General features: G+C 37.2%; 1 protein-coding gene across 12 annotated transcripts in view; it reads right to left on the reverse strand.

The window, feature by feature from the left end:
• DOCK10 (dedicator of cytokinesis 10) overlaps positions 1 to 15,921 on the reverse strand; it is a 290,337-nt gene that overhangs the window by 141,403 nt on the left and 133,013 nt on the right. For all 12 annotated transcript variants that reach the window (XM_047721140.1, XM_047721142.1, XM_047721146.1 and 9 more), the window contains exon 3: positions 13,966 to 14,055. In XM_047721140.1, coding sequence (XP_047577096.1) covers positions 13,966 to 14,055 — 90 coding nt within the window. The remainder of the gene's footprint in view (positions 1 to 13,965; positions 14,056 to 15,921) is intronic.

Below are 15,921 nucleotides of genomic sequence, written 5' to 3' on the forward strand. Positions count from 1 at the left end.
TCTTCTTTAATTTCCTGGTTGACCCATTCATTCTTTAGAAGGATGCTGTTTAGTCTCCATGTATTTGGGTTCTTTCCAAACTTCCTTTTGTTATTGAGTTCTAGCTTTAGAGCATTGTGGTCTGAAAATATGCAGGGAATGATCCCAATCTTTTGATACCGGTTGAGACTTGATTTAGGACCAAGAATGTGATCTATTCTGGAGAATGTTCCATGTGCACTAGAGAAGAATGTGTATTCTGTTGCTTTGGGATGAAATGTTCTGAATATATCTGTGATGTCCATCTGGTCCAGTGTGTCATTTAAGGCCTTTATTTCCTTGTTGATCTTTTGCTTGGATGATCTGTCCATTTCAGTGAGGGGAGTGTTAAAATCCCCTACTATGATTGTATTCTTGTCGATGTGTTTCTTTGATTTTGTTATTAATTGGTTTATATAATTGGCTGCTCCCACGTTAGGGGCATAGATATTTAAAATTGTTAGATCTTCTTGTTGGACAGTTCCTTTGAGTATGATATAGTGTCCTTCCTCATCTCTTATTATAGTCTTTGGCTTAAAATCGAATTGATCTGATATAAGGATTGCCACTCCTGCTTTCTTCTGATGTCCATTAGCATGGTAAATTCTTTTCCACCCCCTCACTTTAAACCTGGAGGTGTCTTCGGGTTTAAGATGAGTTTCTTGTAGGCAACATATAGATGGGTTTTGTTTTTTTATCCATTCTGATACCCTGTGTCTTTTGATTGGGGCATTTAGCCCATTAACATTCAGGGTAAGTATTGAGAGATATGAATTTAGTGCCATTGTCTTGCCTGTAAGGTGACTGTTATTGTATATTGTCTCTGTTTCTTTCTGATCTACTTCTTTTACGGTCTCTCTTTGCTTAGAGGACCCCTTTCAATATTTCCTGTAGAGCTGGTTTGGTATTTGCAAATTCTTTCAGTTTTTGTTTGTCCTGGAAGCTTTTAATCTCTCCTTCTGTTTTCAATGATAGCCTAGCTGGATATAGTATTCTTGGCTGCATGTTTTTCTCATTTAGTGCTCTGAATATATCATGCCAGCTCTTTCTGGCCTGCCAGGTCTCTGTGGATAAGTCTGCTGACAATATAATATTTTTACCATTGTACGTTACAGACTTCTTTTCCCGGGCTGCTTTCAGGATCTTTTCTTTGTCACTAAGACTTGTCAATTTTACTATTAGGTGATGGGGTGGGGACCTATTCTTATTGATTTTGGGGGGGGGGTTCTCTGAACCTCCTAGATTTTGATGCTTGTTCCCTTTGCCATATTGGGGAAATTCTCTCCAATAATTCTCTCCAATATACCTTCTGCTCCCCTCTCTGTTTCCTCTTCTTCTGGAATCCCAATTATTCTAATGTTGTTTCGTCTTATGGTGTCACTTATCTCTCGAATTCTCCCCTCGTGGTCCAGTAGCTGTTTGTCCCTCTTTTGCTCAGCTTCTTTATTCTCTGTCATTTGGTCTTCTATATCGCTAATTCTTTCTTCTGCCTCATTTATCCTAGCAGTGAGAGCCTCCATTTTTTATTGCACCTCATTAATAGCTTTTTTGATTTCAACTTGGTTAGATTTTAGTCCTTTTATTTCTCCAGAAAGGGCTTTTATATCTCCTGAGAGGGTTGCTTTAATATCTTCCAAGCCTTTCTCAAGCCCGGCTAGAACCTTGAGAATCGTCATTCTGAACTCTATATCTGACATATTACCAATGTCTGTATTGATTAGGTCCCTAGCCTTTGGTACTGCTTCTTGTTCTTTTTTTTGTTGTGAATTTTTCCGCCTTGTCATTTTGTCCAGATAAGAGTATATGAAGGAGCAAGTAAAATACTAAAAGGGTGGCAACAACCCCAGGAAAATATGCTTTAGCCAAATCAGAAGAGATCCCAAATCGTGAGGGTGGAGAAAGGGGATAAAAAAGGGTTCAGAAGAAAAAAAAAACTATTAAAAAAAGAAAGCCGATAAAAAAATAAAAAGGAAAAAAATATATATATATTAGATAAACTATTTAAAAAACGTTAAAAAAGAAAATGGTAAAAGTTAAAAAAAATTAGCAGAAGAAGAGAAAAAAAATTGAAAAAGAAAAAAAAATTAAATTAACTGCAAGGCTAAAGAATCATGGGGAGAAAGCCATGAGTTCCATGCTTTGCTTTCTTCTCCTCTGGAATTCCGCCGCTCTCCTTGATATTGAAACTGCACTCCTTGGTAGGTGAACTTTGTCCTGGCTGGGTTTCTCGTTGATCTTCTGGGGGAGGGGCCTGTTGTAGTGATTCTCAAGCGTCTTTGCCCCAGGCGGAGTTTCACCGCCCTTACCTGGGGTCGGCCTGAGTAATCAGCTAGGGTTTGCTGGGTTTGCTTTTGGGAGCTTTTGTTCCCTGAGCGCTTTCCGCTTTCCGTAGAGTTCTTTCAGATAGTGGTTGATTTTCTGTTTCTAGAATTGCTGTCCTTCTTCTCTTCAATCTCCCGTTGGATTTGTAGGTGTTTGCAATCTTTAGATAAGCTATTTAGCTGATCTCCCGCTACCTGAAGTAGTCTCAGCTTGCTACTTCTCCGCCATCTTGACTCCTCCCAGATTTTTTTTTTAAGTTACATTTTCCCTAATAGTTTTCAGTAATTAAAACTGTGCAGGTGGTTCTGATGCTTTATCAAAGGAGTTGGTTCAACAGTGAGGAAATCGTGCTTACTGTGCTCTGGCGGAAAGTGAATGAACGCATTAGAATGGTTCCCTTTGCTGCCTAATGACTCAGAATCAGAAAACGGCATTCATTTTTACTTAATTTGTACACGGAAAAAAAAAAAGCCCCAAATCATTATTGAAACACTTATTTTTATTTCGGGGTAAGTTTGAGTGCATCTTATCCTACATATGAGATTCACACAGTTTGCGTAAAGTACAAAGGCACTTTGACTAAAAGAATGGTTTCTTTATCAATGCCCGTAATATGCAGTTAAAATTAAATGTGAAGCACATAAAATTATTTTAATTATAAAAGCGAGAAATGGAATTCCTCATTTTCTTGAAACAGGATACATTTCATTCTAGTTAGATATGTTTCTTTTAGTTAACAAAAAATGGGCAGCATAAATTACATTTTTTTTTTTTAGATTTTATTTATTTATTTGACAGACAGAGATCACAAGTAGGCAGAGAGGCAGGCAGAGAGAGAGAGAGGAGGAAGCAGGCTCCCTGCAGAGCAGAGAGCCCGATATGGGGCTCGATCCCAGGACCCTGGGATCATGACCTGAGCCGAAGGCAGAGGCTTAACCCCCTGAGCCACCCAGGCGCCCCATAAATTACATTTTAAATCATAGCCAATCCAACTCTCCCCATAATTTTCTTTCCCATGTTTGGGATCCAAATTCTTTAATATCTCCTTTACTTCTCAATAGGATGCAGCTTCTACCTTGAATATTTATAATTTTATCTTGAATTAGTTGAATGCTAATGGCAGAAAAACGTCCCAATGGCAGAAAAGGAAGAGAGGCGCCTCAGAGGAAGAAATTTCTTTTTTGATATTATATTCATTTGATCGTATTATTTTTTAATTATAAAATTATAATTTATAATATAAATTTATTTTAATTTTAATTTATAAATTAATTTATAAAATTAAATTTTAAATAAATAAATTAATTTATATTTTAATATTTATATAAATTATATTTATAATTTATAAATAAATTAATTTATATTTAATTTATAATTTATTATTAAATAAATAAATTAACTTATATAAATTTAATTTTAACAGATATATTAAATGTAATTTATAATATAAATTATAAATTATAATTATAAATTTTCAATTTAATTATAAAATTATTAAATTTAAAAATATATAATTTTTAATTATAAAATTTAATTATAAAATTTCCCTTAACAAATCAAACACTATTTTATTATATAATGGAACAGCCTACTGAACTATCTTTAACTTTAGTATGCATAGAGTATTTTGACTGAAGAGTTCAAGTACTTTTATTGGGTTTACTCTCAAGGTGCTTTGTAGATAAAGAGATAACAATGTACTAACACCTTCTTTGATAAGATAACTCATCTTTTCAGAGTTTAACCCACTGTAATCAGGTTGATCTCACAGCCTCTGAAAATGTTCTGTTAAAGAACTGCCTATGAGAGCTATCCTACAGCCCAGCAATTGCACTACTAGGTACTTACCACAAAAATACAAATGTAATGATCTGAAGGGGCACCTGCACCCCAATGTTTATAGCAGCAATGTCCACAATAGCCAAATCATGGAAAGAGCCCAGCTATCCATCGACAGATGAATGAATAAAGAAGATGTGGTATCTATCTATCTATCAATCTATCTACCTATGTATCTCGCTACCTACACACACACAATGGAATATTACTCAGCCATCAGAAAAAGAAATCTTGCCATTGGCAATGGCATGGATGGGACTAGAAGATATTATGCTAAGTGAAATAAGTCAGACAAAGAATTATCATATGATTCCACTCAAATGTGGAATTTAAGAAACAAAACAGAGGATCATAGGGGAAAGGAGGGGATAATAAAATAAGATGAAATTAGAGAGGGAGACAAACCATGGGAGACTTTTGACTATAGGAAACAGGTTGAGGGGACATGGTGGGGGATAGGGTAACTGGGTGACAGGCATTAGGGAGGGCATGTGATGTGGTGAGCACTGGGTGTTGAACACAACTGATGAATCATTGAACTTGAACTCTAAAACTAATATACTATATGTTAATTAATTAAATTAAAATAACATAAAAAAAGAACTGCCAATGACTCTGATTACCAAATCCAGTGAGTCCTCTCTTATATGATACTTTTTGGCATTTTATATCATTGACTCATGCTTGCTATGGACTCCTTTTTAATTCTGAGAAATCAATTTCCTCTTGCTTTCTTATCTCCGTGTCCACTCCATCTCCACCTCCTAAGCAGGGTCCTCGTTACCAGTGCCCTGCGTGGGAGTGTAGCCCAAGGACCTTCCCCTCAGCTCCAGACAAGTCCCCATGACATTCCTGGTAAACCTTGCAAGCTCAAAGCTTCTACTTTTCAAGTGCAGAGCAACTGCCCTCCCCCGCATGCCTTCCCCCTACATTGAGACCTACCTATTTATCTTCCTCTGGGGCATCTCTGTCTCTACATGCATGTTTGCCAGTGACATTATCTCATTTGCTTTATCCTTTCCTGCTTGAGCCATCTCTACTTTCTTCTGAGCATCTTATTTAAATCCCACAGAGCTATCCAACTGATAGCCCCACCCTGACATGTGGGAGTAGTCGCTGCCATATTCCTCTCCCTTGCCTTCTTTCCATTCCCTAACTTCTCTCAATTCTGTGTCTTTACTATCACCACTATTGCACTGCCATATGTTAGTGTAGGTCTTTAGCCCAGCTGGACTATTAAAATAAGTAGTCTTCTATGAGTCCAGCTTCTCTTCTGTCTTATTCATCCCCCTGCACAAGCAAGCCAACCCATTCTCTGGTGTGTTTTTGGCTAATTTTTTCTTCCATGTGAACCTGACCTTGTTTCTCTATTTTATGGTACTACTCCAGGGATCCTCGTCAGATTGCATTGGAAAAATCCAATGGGGGGGGGGTGTCTGTTATTTCTTGCCTGGTGGTGAGCTCCTTAAATTTGAGGATTGTGTTGTGTCCATTTGGTATCAACAACTTAGTAAGTGCTATCTTGTTGAATAATAAGCCCAGTCCAGTCTTTCATGCAGTGGACAAGGCCTTTTACTGCAGACACTTTGTATGGGATCCATAGTAACAGCATAAATCAGTGGGAGAGGAATTTTCTATGTGAAGAATTTAACCCTTTGTAAAGACAGGGTAACCAGCTTCACCCAACTGAATTCTAAAGGAGTAGCTTGTTTAAGCCACTGAGTTCACATTTGCTTCTCAGACAAGAGAAAAAAAAAATTCAATAATTAGGTAAGGGATTGAGAGGAGAAATTTTAAGGCTGAAAAAGGTGCTATTCTGAACCATATGAGCATTATTATTTACTACAAACTTGGAAATTAACCTTGTATATACTTGTGATTTGCTGTATGAAGCCAAGTCCATAGAACAATGATATGTGGGGTATATTTGAGATTGTGTTCTAGTATTCCAAGTTTACCCTCTGGACAAATTTAGACACTTTTCATACAAATAGTAAGAATGTCCATGAAAAGAAAGAAATAACTTATTTGATCTTTTGGGAACTTTAATATTCCTGTTCTCTTCACCACCATCTGCCTTAATGAAATGCATGTCAAGTTTCACCTAATAGATTCTTTTTTTTTTTTTTTTAAGATTTTACTTATTTATTTGAGAAGGGGGAAGAGAGAGAGAGAGCATCAGTGCAGGGCGAGGCAGGGGGAGAGGGAGAGACAGACTCCTTACTCAACATGGACCCGGAGGTGGGACTCAATCCTAGGACCCTGACGTCAGGACCTGAGCAGAAGACAGACACTTAACCAACTGAGCCACTCAGGTACCCCTTCACCTAAAAGATTCTGTTTCAGTTGAGTTGTACTCTGTCCCTAGTTTCTGATAATCTCCTTCCCTCAGATTCACATCAGCACTTCTCAAAGAGGGTTTTTAAGAGACTTTGGGAAAATGGACAGAATTTCTCCATGGTCAAATAAATATTGGAAATACTATAGGTTATATTCCCTTCTGAGATAATCTCTGTGGATATTAGCAAGCTAAAGACTGAGTGTGTGTGTGTGTCCTGTGGCCATCCCACAGACATGGATTTCTTTTCTTTTCTTTTTTAAGATTGATTTTATTTATTTGAGAGAGAGAGAGAGAGAGAGAACTAGGGGAATAGGATCAGAAGAAGAAGTAGACTTCCCACTAAGCAGGGAGCCTGATACGGGACTTGATTGCGTGACTCCAGGATCATGACCTGAGCCAAAGGCAGACACTTAAACAACTGAGCCATCCAGGCGCCCCAGACCTGGCTTTCAGCAGAACATTCCATGCGTCTGTGAGACTGGTTTCTTCTCTGATCTCAACCATTTGTTCTGTCGGTTTTTAGTGTGGATTTTCTATCAAAGCTTAGAAATTTTTACATTTATTGTCTGCTTTGAATCTGATTTGTATTTCCTGCTCAGTCTTGGGTCTTTTTTCATCATTTTTTTCTTCCCAGAGAAGCCAGTATTTCTGGTCTAGAAGCTGCTTAAAATCTGAACATTTCCTTGTCCCAACAACCCAATACTTTCTGGATGAGGATAGTACCTAATCTGTGTGTGTGTATGTGTGTGCATGTGTGTGCACACGCATGTGTGTGTTCATATATAAAAGTAAATATAAGGATGCCTGGGTGGCTCAGTCTGTTAAGCACCCAACTCTTTTTTTTTTTTTTAGATTTTATTCATTTATTTGTCAGAGAGAGAGGGAGAGAGAGTGAGCACAGGCAGACAGAATGGCAGGCAGAGGCAGAGGGAGAAGCAGGCTCACTGCCGAGCAAGGAGCCCGATGTGGGACTAGATCCCAGGACTCTGGGATCATGACCTGAGCCGAAGGCAGCTGCTTAACCCACTGAGCCACCCAGGCGTCCCAGCACCCAACTCTTGATCTCAGCTCAGCTCCTGATCTCAGGGTTGCAAGTTCAAGCCCTGCACTGGGCTCCACACTTCAAAAACAAACAAACAAACAAACAAACAAATAAATGTAGACATAGATATTTGCTTCTATTCTTTTAATGTTTCCATGACTCTTAACATCCCCAAGTGTTATATGTCTTGACCAAAGTGGGGCTTGGATTCTTAAATTTGTGATTTACTTCTTACTTCATTATTCTACTCCTGCAGCAGATGGGTTTCCAGAGGTTGGAGAAGGCCTTGTTGGCAGAGTAACTTGCTGCAGCTAAGTATTTGTCAGTATTTCTCTCAGCCATTCAGCTGAATTGGTCCCTAGACCATTGCTCCCTATTGGGCCACAGGATCTCAATTCTCAATTCTCAGCTTTCATTCTCTTTGTTAAGAGAGACCCAACTGAGAGCTTAGTTTTAATTAGTCTTCTAAGCTACTGGCTTTATATTATTCTTATGTGCATATTAAAATGAAAACTTTGTTATAGAAGTTTTGCTTAAGAAGTCTGCATCCTGTTTATAGAGCTCTTTAATTGCTCTCTCAATCCCCAGTGGGAGGGGTGGTGCTTGCTTTAAGACGGAAATGTCTTTTTTTTTTTTTATGGTTATAGTTGTCGATTTTAAACCACTTATGAGAATCTGATAAAGATGCTGCTCCCTGGTTGTTATTCTCCAAGTGTTTTCACATCATTGCTATATTTATTTTTAGAAACACATTGGAATTATTAATATGGAATATTAATATTGGAATTATTGGGATATTGGAATTATTAATATGCTTATTTAAAGATAAAGAAATTGAGGCAGGGAAGTTAAAAGTTTATCAAAATGAAGGACATTTGTGAACAGTGAAAATATCCTCATCAGGTCAGGCTGTTAAATGAGTGGTTTAAAGGAATTTCTCAAAGGGGTCAGAGGTAACCAAATTGGTAAGGACATGGAGCCTGGGAGTCAGAGAGACCAGGGCCTTAATCATGGCTCTGTGTGAAGTGGGACAAGTTAATCAATCAACCTAGAACCTGTGTTCTAGGTTGTAAAGTGAGGTAGTGAGACCTATCACACAGAATGTGATATCAAAAGTATACATATATGTACCATGTTCACCGATGGCTTGATGATAATTTATCATAACTTTGTGAAGTGCTTTAGTGAAATAAACATATACTCTTGTTGGGGAATATTTAGACTTCTATTGAATTGACAAGGAAGAGAATTAATAACAGAAAAAACAGAAAAGGGACAGACTGTTCATTTTATTTAAACTCCTATTAAAAATATGAAGTCATTCCAGATTAAAAAAAAGAAAAGAATGCTTGCTGCCTTTCAAAAGATGCTGAGAATTGTCAAGGTAGAGCGAAGTGAGAGATAATTCAAAATCAGTATTGAACTGGATGTGTTTAAATTAGATTCATGCCCGTTTGCTGCCTAGCAACCACAGTATTTGTCCTTGCCACCCCGTGGGGAGCCATAGGGCACTCAGTGCAGAGAGGACCACAAAGGTTGCTTAGTGCAATGAAGCAGGGGCTGTAAGGGAAACATGTGTTTCTACAAAACATCAATGAATTCATTTCAGTGCTGGCTTAATCCAGTTTCAAAAATCCAACCAGCGTTTCTCGAAGTGTGAGCCATTAACTATAGGCATCAGAGTTACCTGGCCAAAATGAGTGGGCCTGTCAGGGAGGGGACTGAAGGGTGTAGTCCTTCCAGAGGGTAGCGGTAGTAAAGCATCTTCTGGGCACTTAGCATCCTGGTTAAGAGGCCAGAGGCCACTGTGGCTGCATGGCAAGGGTAGGGATGCTGAATCTGTCCCAGCTCTGTGATGCTGAATACTTGCTTAATTTTTCTATAAAAATTTCGTCGTCGTTACAAATTGCTGCTGCTACAGTAACATATGTTTATAATCACTGCAAGTACAGAGCTTAGAAGTGTATCTGGCACAAAGGAAGTCGTCGATAAAGGTTAGCTGCTATTATCTACGGGGGTCAAGACTTCTTGCCAGCATAATTCCTCAGTCTTAACCTAGCTCTTTGGTGGCCATTTCTTTTTATTTGTTGTCTCCAGGCTTGACTATTCATGGTCTATTATTATCACATGATATTTGTAACTGGAGTTTGTCTTTTTCCTATCCAGTAAGTACAGGCTTTCCTTTATTTCCATCCTTAAAACCAAGCAAACTGTGGCAGTTTTCACAGGTAGTGATGGAGAAAAATTAGCAGGGAAGAGAATAATTTCTTCCCAGCCTTCCTCTTCTTTCTTTTCTTTTCCTCTTTCTACTTTAGATCCATGCAGTTGAGAAAAGCTTAAGGTTCATTCATGTTGCCCAGACACATGCTCTGTCCTGAAACTTGCAACATAAAAGTTGGGCAGATATCTGGGAACGCAGGTAAAAGACATTGTACTTGACTTCTCCTTGGAGCAGTTCTTAGGAGAAAGGAGAAGCCGAGGGTAGAAGTGAGAAAAGCAGAAATAACCCCAGGCTGCAAGCAACTGAAAGGTAGGAACAAAGGGTAAAGGGCAGAAATTTTGCCCCAGGAGGAACAGCACAACAAAGGCAAATTTTATGGCCAATCTCTTCTCCCCCAAAGTTGACATTCTCAGAAAACTACAGAAAGACAGGGGTCATGCCGGCCATTGGAAGTTGTGGTACAGAAGTTCATGAAAGCAACAACAGAACTAAAGACCTCTAAGAACACCTAGAATATCTTCAGAGGTCTCCAGTGTTGTACTGGTCTTCTTTTCAGGTTGGTTGTCCTTTCCTTGGGAAAGTAGGTAAACTTGACACCGTGATTAGATGCCGAAATTGGGGATAGGCTTTTCTGAATCCATCTTGAGATTTAGGATTTGAGCTGATTGGCCCTACCTTGAAGGCATGTCAGATAATAAAACAAGGAAGTGTGAGGAGCCAAGGGCTGCAGCAGGTTGGCCATGAAATCCAAGGTCTCAGAGCCTCAGGTACCAGAGACCCACAGCAGGCCGCTAAGAACCCCTGGTTCATGTGAGAGTGATTTTTCACAGCCTAAAGCAGACTGCTGAAAACCTAGAAATAGACAAATACCCAGTGTACACAGAAAGAGGTAAAAAGACCATGAAATGAAAAGTTCCTAAAATTGTGGAAATGTTTATAAATCCACAGGAGTTCTATTACAAGTGGTTATGAATGGACTATATCAGATGAACTTAATTGGTTTCTATGATGAACAGACAAGGCCAGCAAGTAGAATCGTAAAACGAAGTAATAGGGGATTTTGATCATTCTGCATATTTTCACTGTCAAAGTAAAATGGTAATAATAATAAAAAAAATTTGATGTAATCTTTAAGGCAACTAATGAGTGATTTAAAGAATAAAATTGGATTTTAACTTTTGGAGACGATTTTAAGAGAGACACTTGGGTTGCCTCCAATTCTAGCAGCATTTTAAGATGTACTCTATTTTTTTTCTGCCTGCCTCTCTGCCTACTTGTGATCTCTGTCTGTCAAATAGAGAAATAAAATCTTTAAAAAAATAAATATTTTCTTTTGGCTTTATTTATGGCACCTTTAATCATGTAAAAATTAAAATTAAAGAATTTTATTTGCTTAAATCTGTACATTTCCCCTAAATTTCTGACTAAAAATGTTCTCCTATAGTCTTAATATTTTTGTTTTTAAAATTTAAACTGTTTTTATTGACCTGATGTTAATTTTTGTATTAGTGTGAGATGGAACCTTAACTTTATTTTCATCCAGAATGAATAACCAAGTGGTATTCGTGAAATTATCTATTCCTGAGAGATACTTGAGAATTTGAAATGCCATGTTTGTCATTTATTATGTAATAATATTTATTTGGATATGTTTCTAGATACTCTCTTTCATTTCACTGATTTATTTGTTTATTCCAGAAGATAGAAAAATCTGGAGAGTGTCGCAGATTTTTAAAGCTAGCATTGGTTTAATACCAAGGTGAGGAAAGAAAATTAGAGCTAATTTCACTCATGAATATAAATGCAAAAGTATGAAATAAAATATTAGCAATTTGAATTCAGTAAAGTATTAAGGTAATAATACAATTTGAACAAGGAAGTTTATACCAGAAATACAAATATAGATTCACAGGACAGAAACCTATTAATTTTATTACAGAGCTAAATTCAAGTGATAAAGCTCTTATATCAGAAGACTGCATATGAATTTCACACTATAGGGTAGACAATCTTTAGAAGCACTTAAAGAGACCAGGAAAGATCCTTCTTACACATTTTTTTTATGCCAGGAACTGTCATAACACCAAGTTTCTTAAAACATCAAAGATGCTAAAGGCCTCCCTCTAAAATCAAAATTAAGACAGGATGTCCAATACGAGCATTATTATTCAACATTATTTCAGAGATATCAGATAATAAAGGCAAGAACAAAGAAAATTTTAATTGTTTGCAGATAATACCATACACACTTAAAAATCAAATAAGAACTATAAGTGGTGTCTTTCTATCTGCAAAAAAAAAAAAGTAAAAATGAAAAAAAAAACACTAATATTACAAAAGAACTATTAGGATAAGGACATTTAGTGAGCTGATTATACATATCCAAAGGTCAATATATTTTCAAAAATATCAGCAATGAACAGTAAGAAAAGGAATTTGTTTTAAAGAAATTCTCTCATTTGTGGGTTCCTTGGTGGCTCTGTCAGTTAAACATCTGTCTTTGGTTCAGGTCATGATCCGAGGATCCTGGGATCCAGTCCTGCATGGGGCTTCCTGCTCATAGGGGAGTCTACTTCTCCCTTTACCCTTTCTCCCTGCTTGGGATCTCTTTCTCTCTCTCTTGCTCTATAAAATAAAATCTTTAAAAAAATTCCCACATTTGCAATAAAACTATAAAGTACCTGGAAATATATTTAACAGCAAGTTAAAGATCTTTACATAAAAGTGCAATGTTTTAGGGAAGAACATTCAGGAAGAACTGATTAAATATTCCCAGTTAGGAATTCAATATCATAAATGTTTCATATCCCAAGTTAACACCTATTTACATATTTGCTGCAGAACTTCTGTAGACCTTGTCTTAGAGATTCTGATTTTTTTGTGTAAAAAATGATTTGTCAACTCTTTTTTAAACTGTGATGCCCTACCAGATATTAAAACTTCCTCTAAGATGAATGTAAACAAAGTATTTTGGTACTGACGTCACATTTATTATTTTTATCAGTAAATACGAAAATAGTATGCCCAGATAGCCTGATGTTATCTGATCCTGTTCTTTTTCCTTTTTTTTAACTCCTTACAAGGTAGTGTAATTTAGTGTGAACTCTGGGAAATAAATATGGAACTGGAAAAAAAGACCCATAAATTTATGGCAGAAGATCTGGACTGAAGTGTATAACATAAAGTATGTATGATTAATACAGATTGATATTAATATGTATGTTAATAAAGCTAGCTTATATTCATGCACATATGTTTAAGAGCTGAGGAAGGGTTTTGCTATGAGATATAGCTTTAATTAAATACTAACTGGGATACACCATTTTCTGTCAGAATTCAGTTTGACCTATGCTAAATTTTCCCATTGCATTTTCTGTAAAGGAAGGATTAGCGTCATTTATTTACTCCGGGAACATCTTCTAAGCAGCTGCCCTAAAGCATTCTAGGTCTGGTTAGAAGAAGAAGCAGTTTTGTAGGTCTCTCTTATACCATCTGAATGCAAGCAAATGCTATACCAACAGATTTTTATCATAACCACAGGGCTTCACCATTAACTATTTCCATAATTAGTACTGAAAAAAGATGTATCTCTCTTTCTCTCTTTTAAAAAAGATTTTATTTATTTGAAAGAGAGTTAGTGAGAGCATAAGCAGGGCAAGGAGAGAGGGAGAAAGGCTCCCCACTGAGCAGGGAGCCCAAAGTGGGGCTCGATCCCAGGACCCTGATATCATGACTTATGCTGAAGTCAGACGCTTAACAGATTGAGCCAATATTTCTCTCTCAAAATAGAAACTCTGTTATCCAAAATTCTCACATCCTATGGCCTTGCCAACAACTCAGTCTAGGTAAGCAAAATAAAATTAAGTTTTTCCATTAAGAATACAGAACTATTCCTCAATGTGAGGATTTTAAGCAATATAAAAACAAAAGTAAAAAAAAAAACAAAAAAAAAAAAAAAAAAAAACAGTCCAAAGATTGAAGAGTCACCAGATACTGAAAAATGATTAACAGGAAAATACAAAGAATCTACAGGTGACACCAGCTGAAAGATATCAATTAATCATAGCATCTGGAATTCTCTGTTGAAAAGTAAAGGGAGGCAATGATGATAGGAAGTTGTACTGAGCACTACCAGGGGGAAAACAGAGCTTTATAAAGAAATGATTGGAAGCTCACATTTACCTCTTTCACCAGTAAATTTTCTGCTTTGTGCTCTGCGTCTTCAGGTACTGTGGAGTACAATGTCCGGATATCCCAAGACACCGTTGCCGTCTGGGAAGAACGATAAAGAGAAATTAAGTTTCTCCAACTTAGAAGCACTGAGCAGACCATCATACCAAAAATACAATAGAAAATTGTCTTCAATTTTATTACCTAACAGTAAAAGAAGACAGAGAAACTTTCAAGCCAACCCTCCGATAGCTCGCCAATGCCAGCACTATTAAATTACTCTCTATCAGTGGAGCTCATAGTTTGAGGCTATTTCATTTCACTGCAGGAAACAATAGTTGGGGCATCTGTGTATTCTGACCAGCTTATTTCTGTTATATCTTTTGTTGTTGTTATGCTCCTAAAATAAATTTGAAGTGGAAGAGAAAACTTATAAAAGCATCATGATTTTAATCATAGTGTAAATAATTTCTTGAAGGTAAAGTTAATCCATTTTTAGAAGCTGTGAGTGTGTGTGTGTGTGGTCACAATTTTAGGGGTGGGAGGAAAGCAAGGGCATTCAGTAAACCTGGATCTTGAAGAAAAAAATAACTCATGCTTTTGGCCTCATTATTTTCATTAAAAGTATAAAAGATCTCTTAAAATAAAACATCCAAAACAGAATTTCATAGGTTGTTTCTTCTTTATATCATATAGAGTGTTCAGCTCCATCAAGTTGGGGGGAGTGTGGGAGACCCTAAAAATGGTAGTTTTCCCTCACCCACCTGCAGCTTTCTTTAATCTGTACTCCTTGGTGGTTCCAGAGGCCCTGGGGTGGTGAGTCTGTTACCATACATGGCACCAACCTTTGGGGTTTTTTCGTTTGCATATCCCCAAATCCTCAAATGACTCATCAGCATTTCTAAAGCAGGAACTAAAGTTCATTTGAATTGTTCTAGATGAAGTGTGTTTTTTTTCTAGAACAATTAATGAAACAGATGAGAATCTCAAAACCCCTCTTGAGTTTTGGAGAAGTTGGATAGGGAAGGGGCTCAGGGAATTTGGTCCCCAAGGGCATCATCAGACCTTTTCTTCCAGTCCAAGACTCATATTTTCTTCAAATGACCCTTTTGCTTCACCCTTGATATAAGCTCCCTGAAGGCAAGAACTTTGGTTTCTTTTGTTTACTATTATAATCTCAGTGTCCAGTTGGGTATTTAAATATTTATTTGTTAAGTATGTTGAGTGTGTGAATATGGATATGTGGGTTCTGTGCATGAGTGTGTGTGTGTGTGTGTCTGTCTGTCTGGTATGTGTCTGCATGAGTGTGCATGATTAGGCATAGTACAGGAGTGTGTCTGTGAGTATGTGTGCATGGGTATTGATGATGCATGATGGTATGCTATATTTGAGTGTGTGTATAAGTATGTGTAGTGTGAGTGTGGGTATGGTGTGTGTGTGCTGTGTGAGCATGTGTGTGTCTATGCATGTATGAATGGGTATGCTGAGTGTGTGTGTGTGTGTGTGTGTGTGTGCATGTCTGCATGTGTATACTTTGGAGCATGGGGTTTAGACACTGTGAAAGAGGAAGAATGTCATGTGAATCTATCAAAATCAGAGGATAAAAAATAATGAGAAAATGAAATTCTAGATACATCACATGATAATAATCAATGCCCATCCTAAAATGCAGTTGTAGACTGAGTTTCCTTGATCAGTGGATTTCACTGCAGTTGTGTGAACAGAGTCCAGAAGTGCTACAGGGCCATAGCTATCAATACAAGCCAAGTGTAGATACAACCATGTGAAATAAGATAGGGCCAATTTAGGACTTATTATTTAGATTTTACATTTTTGATTCCTTTTGAATTGCCTCTTTCAAGTTGCTTCTTTTATGTTGTATACTCCTTAGAAGATGAAGAGTACATAAACTATATTGAAAGTCTGAAGTAAAAGATTAAAATCCATGCTAAAATTGAGTTTTGGAGA

Source organism: Lutra lutra, chromosome 3 (assembly GCF_902655055.1).
Source record: "Lutra lutra chromosome 3, mLutLut1.2, whole genome shotgun sequence".
NCBI lineage: Eukaryota > Metazoa > Chordata > Mammalia > Carnivora > Mustelidae > Lutra > Lutra lutra.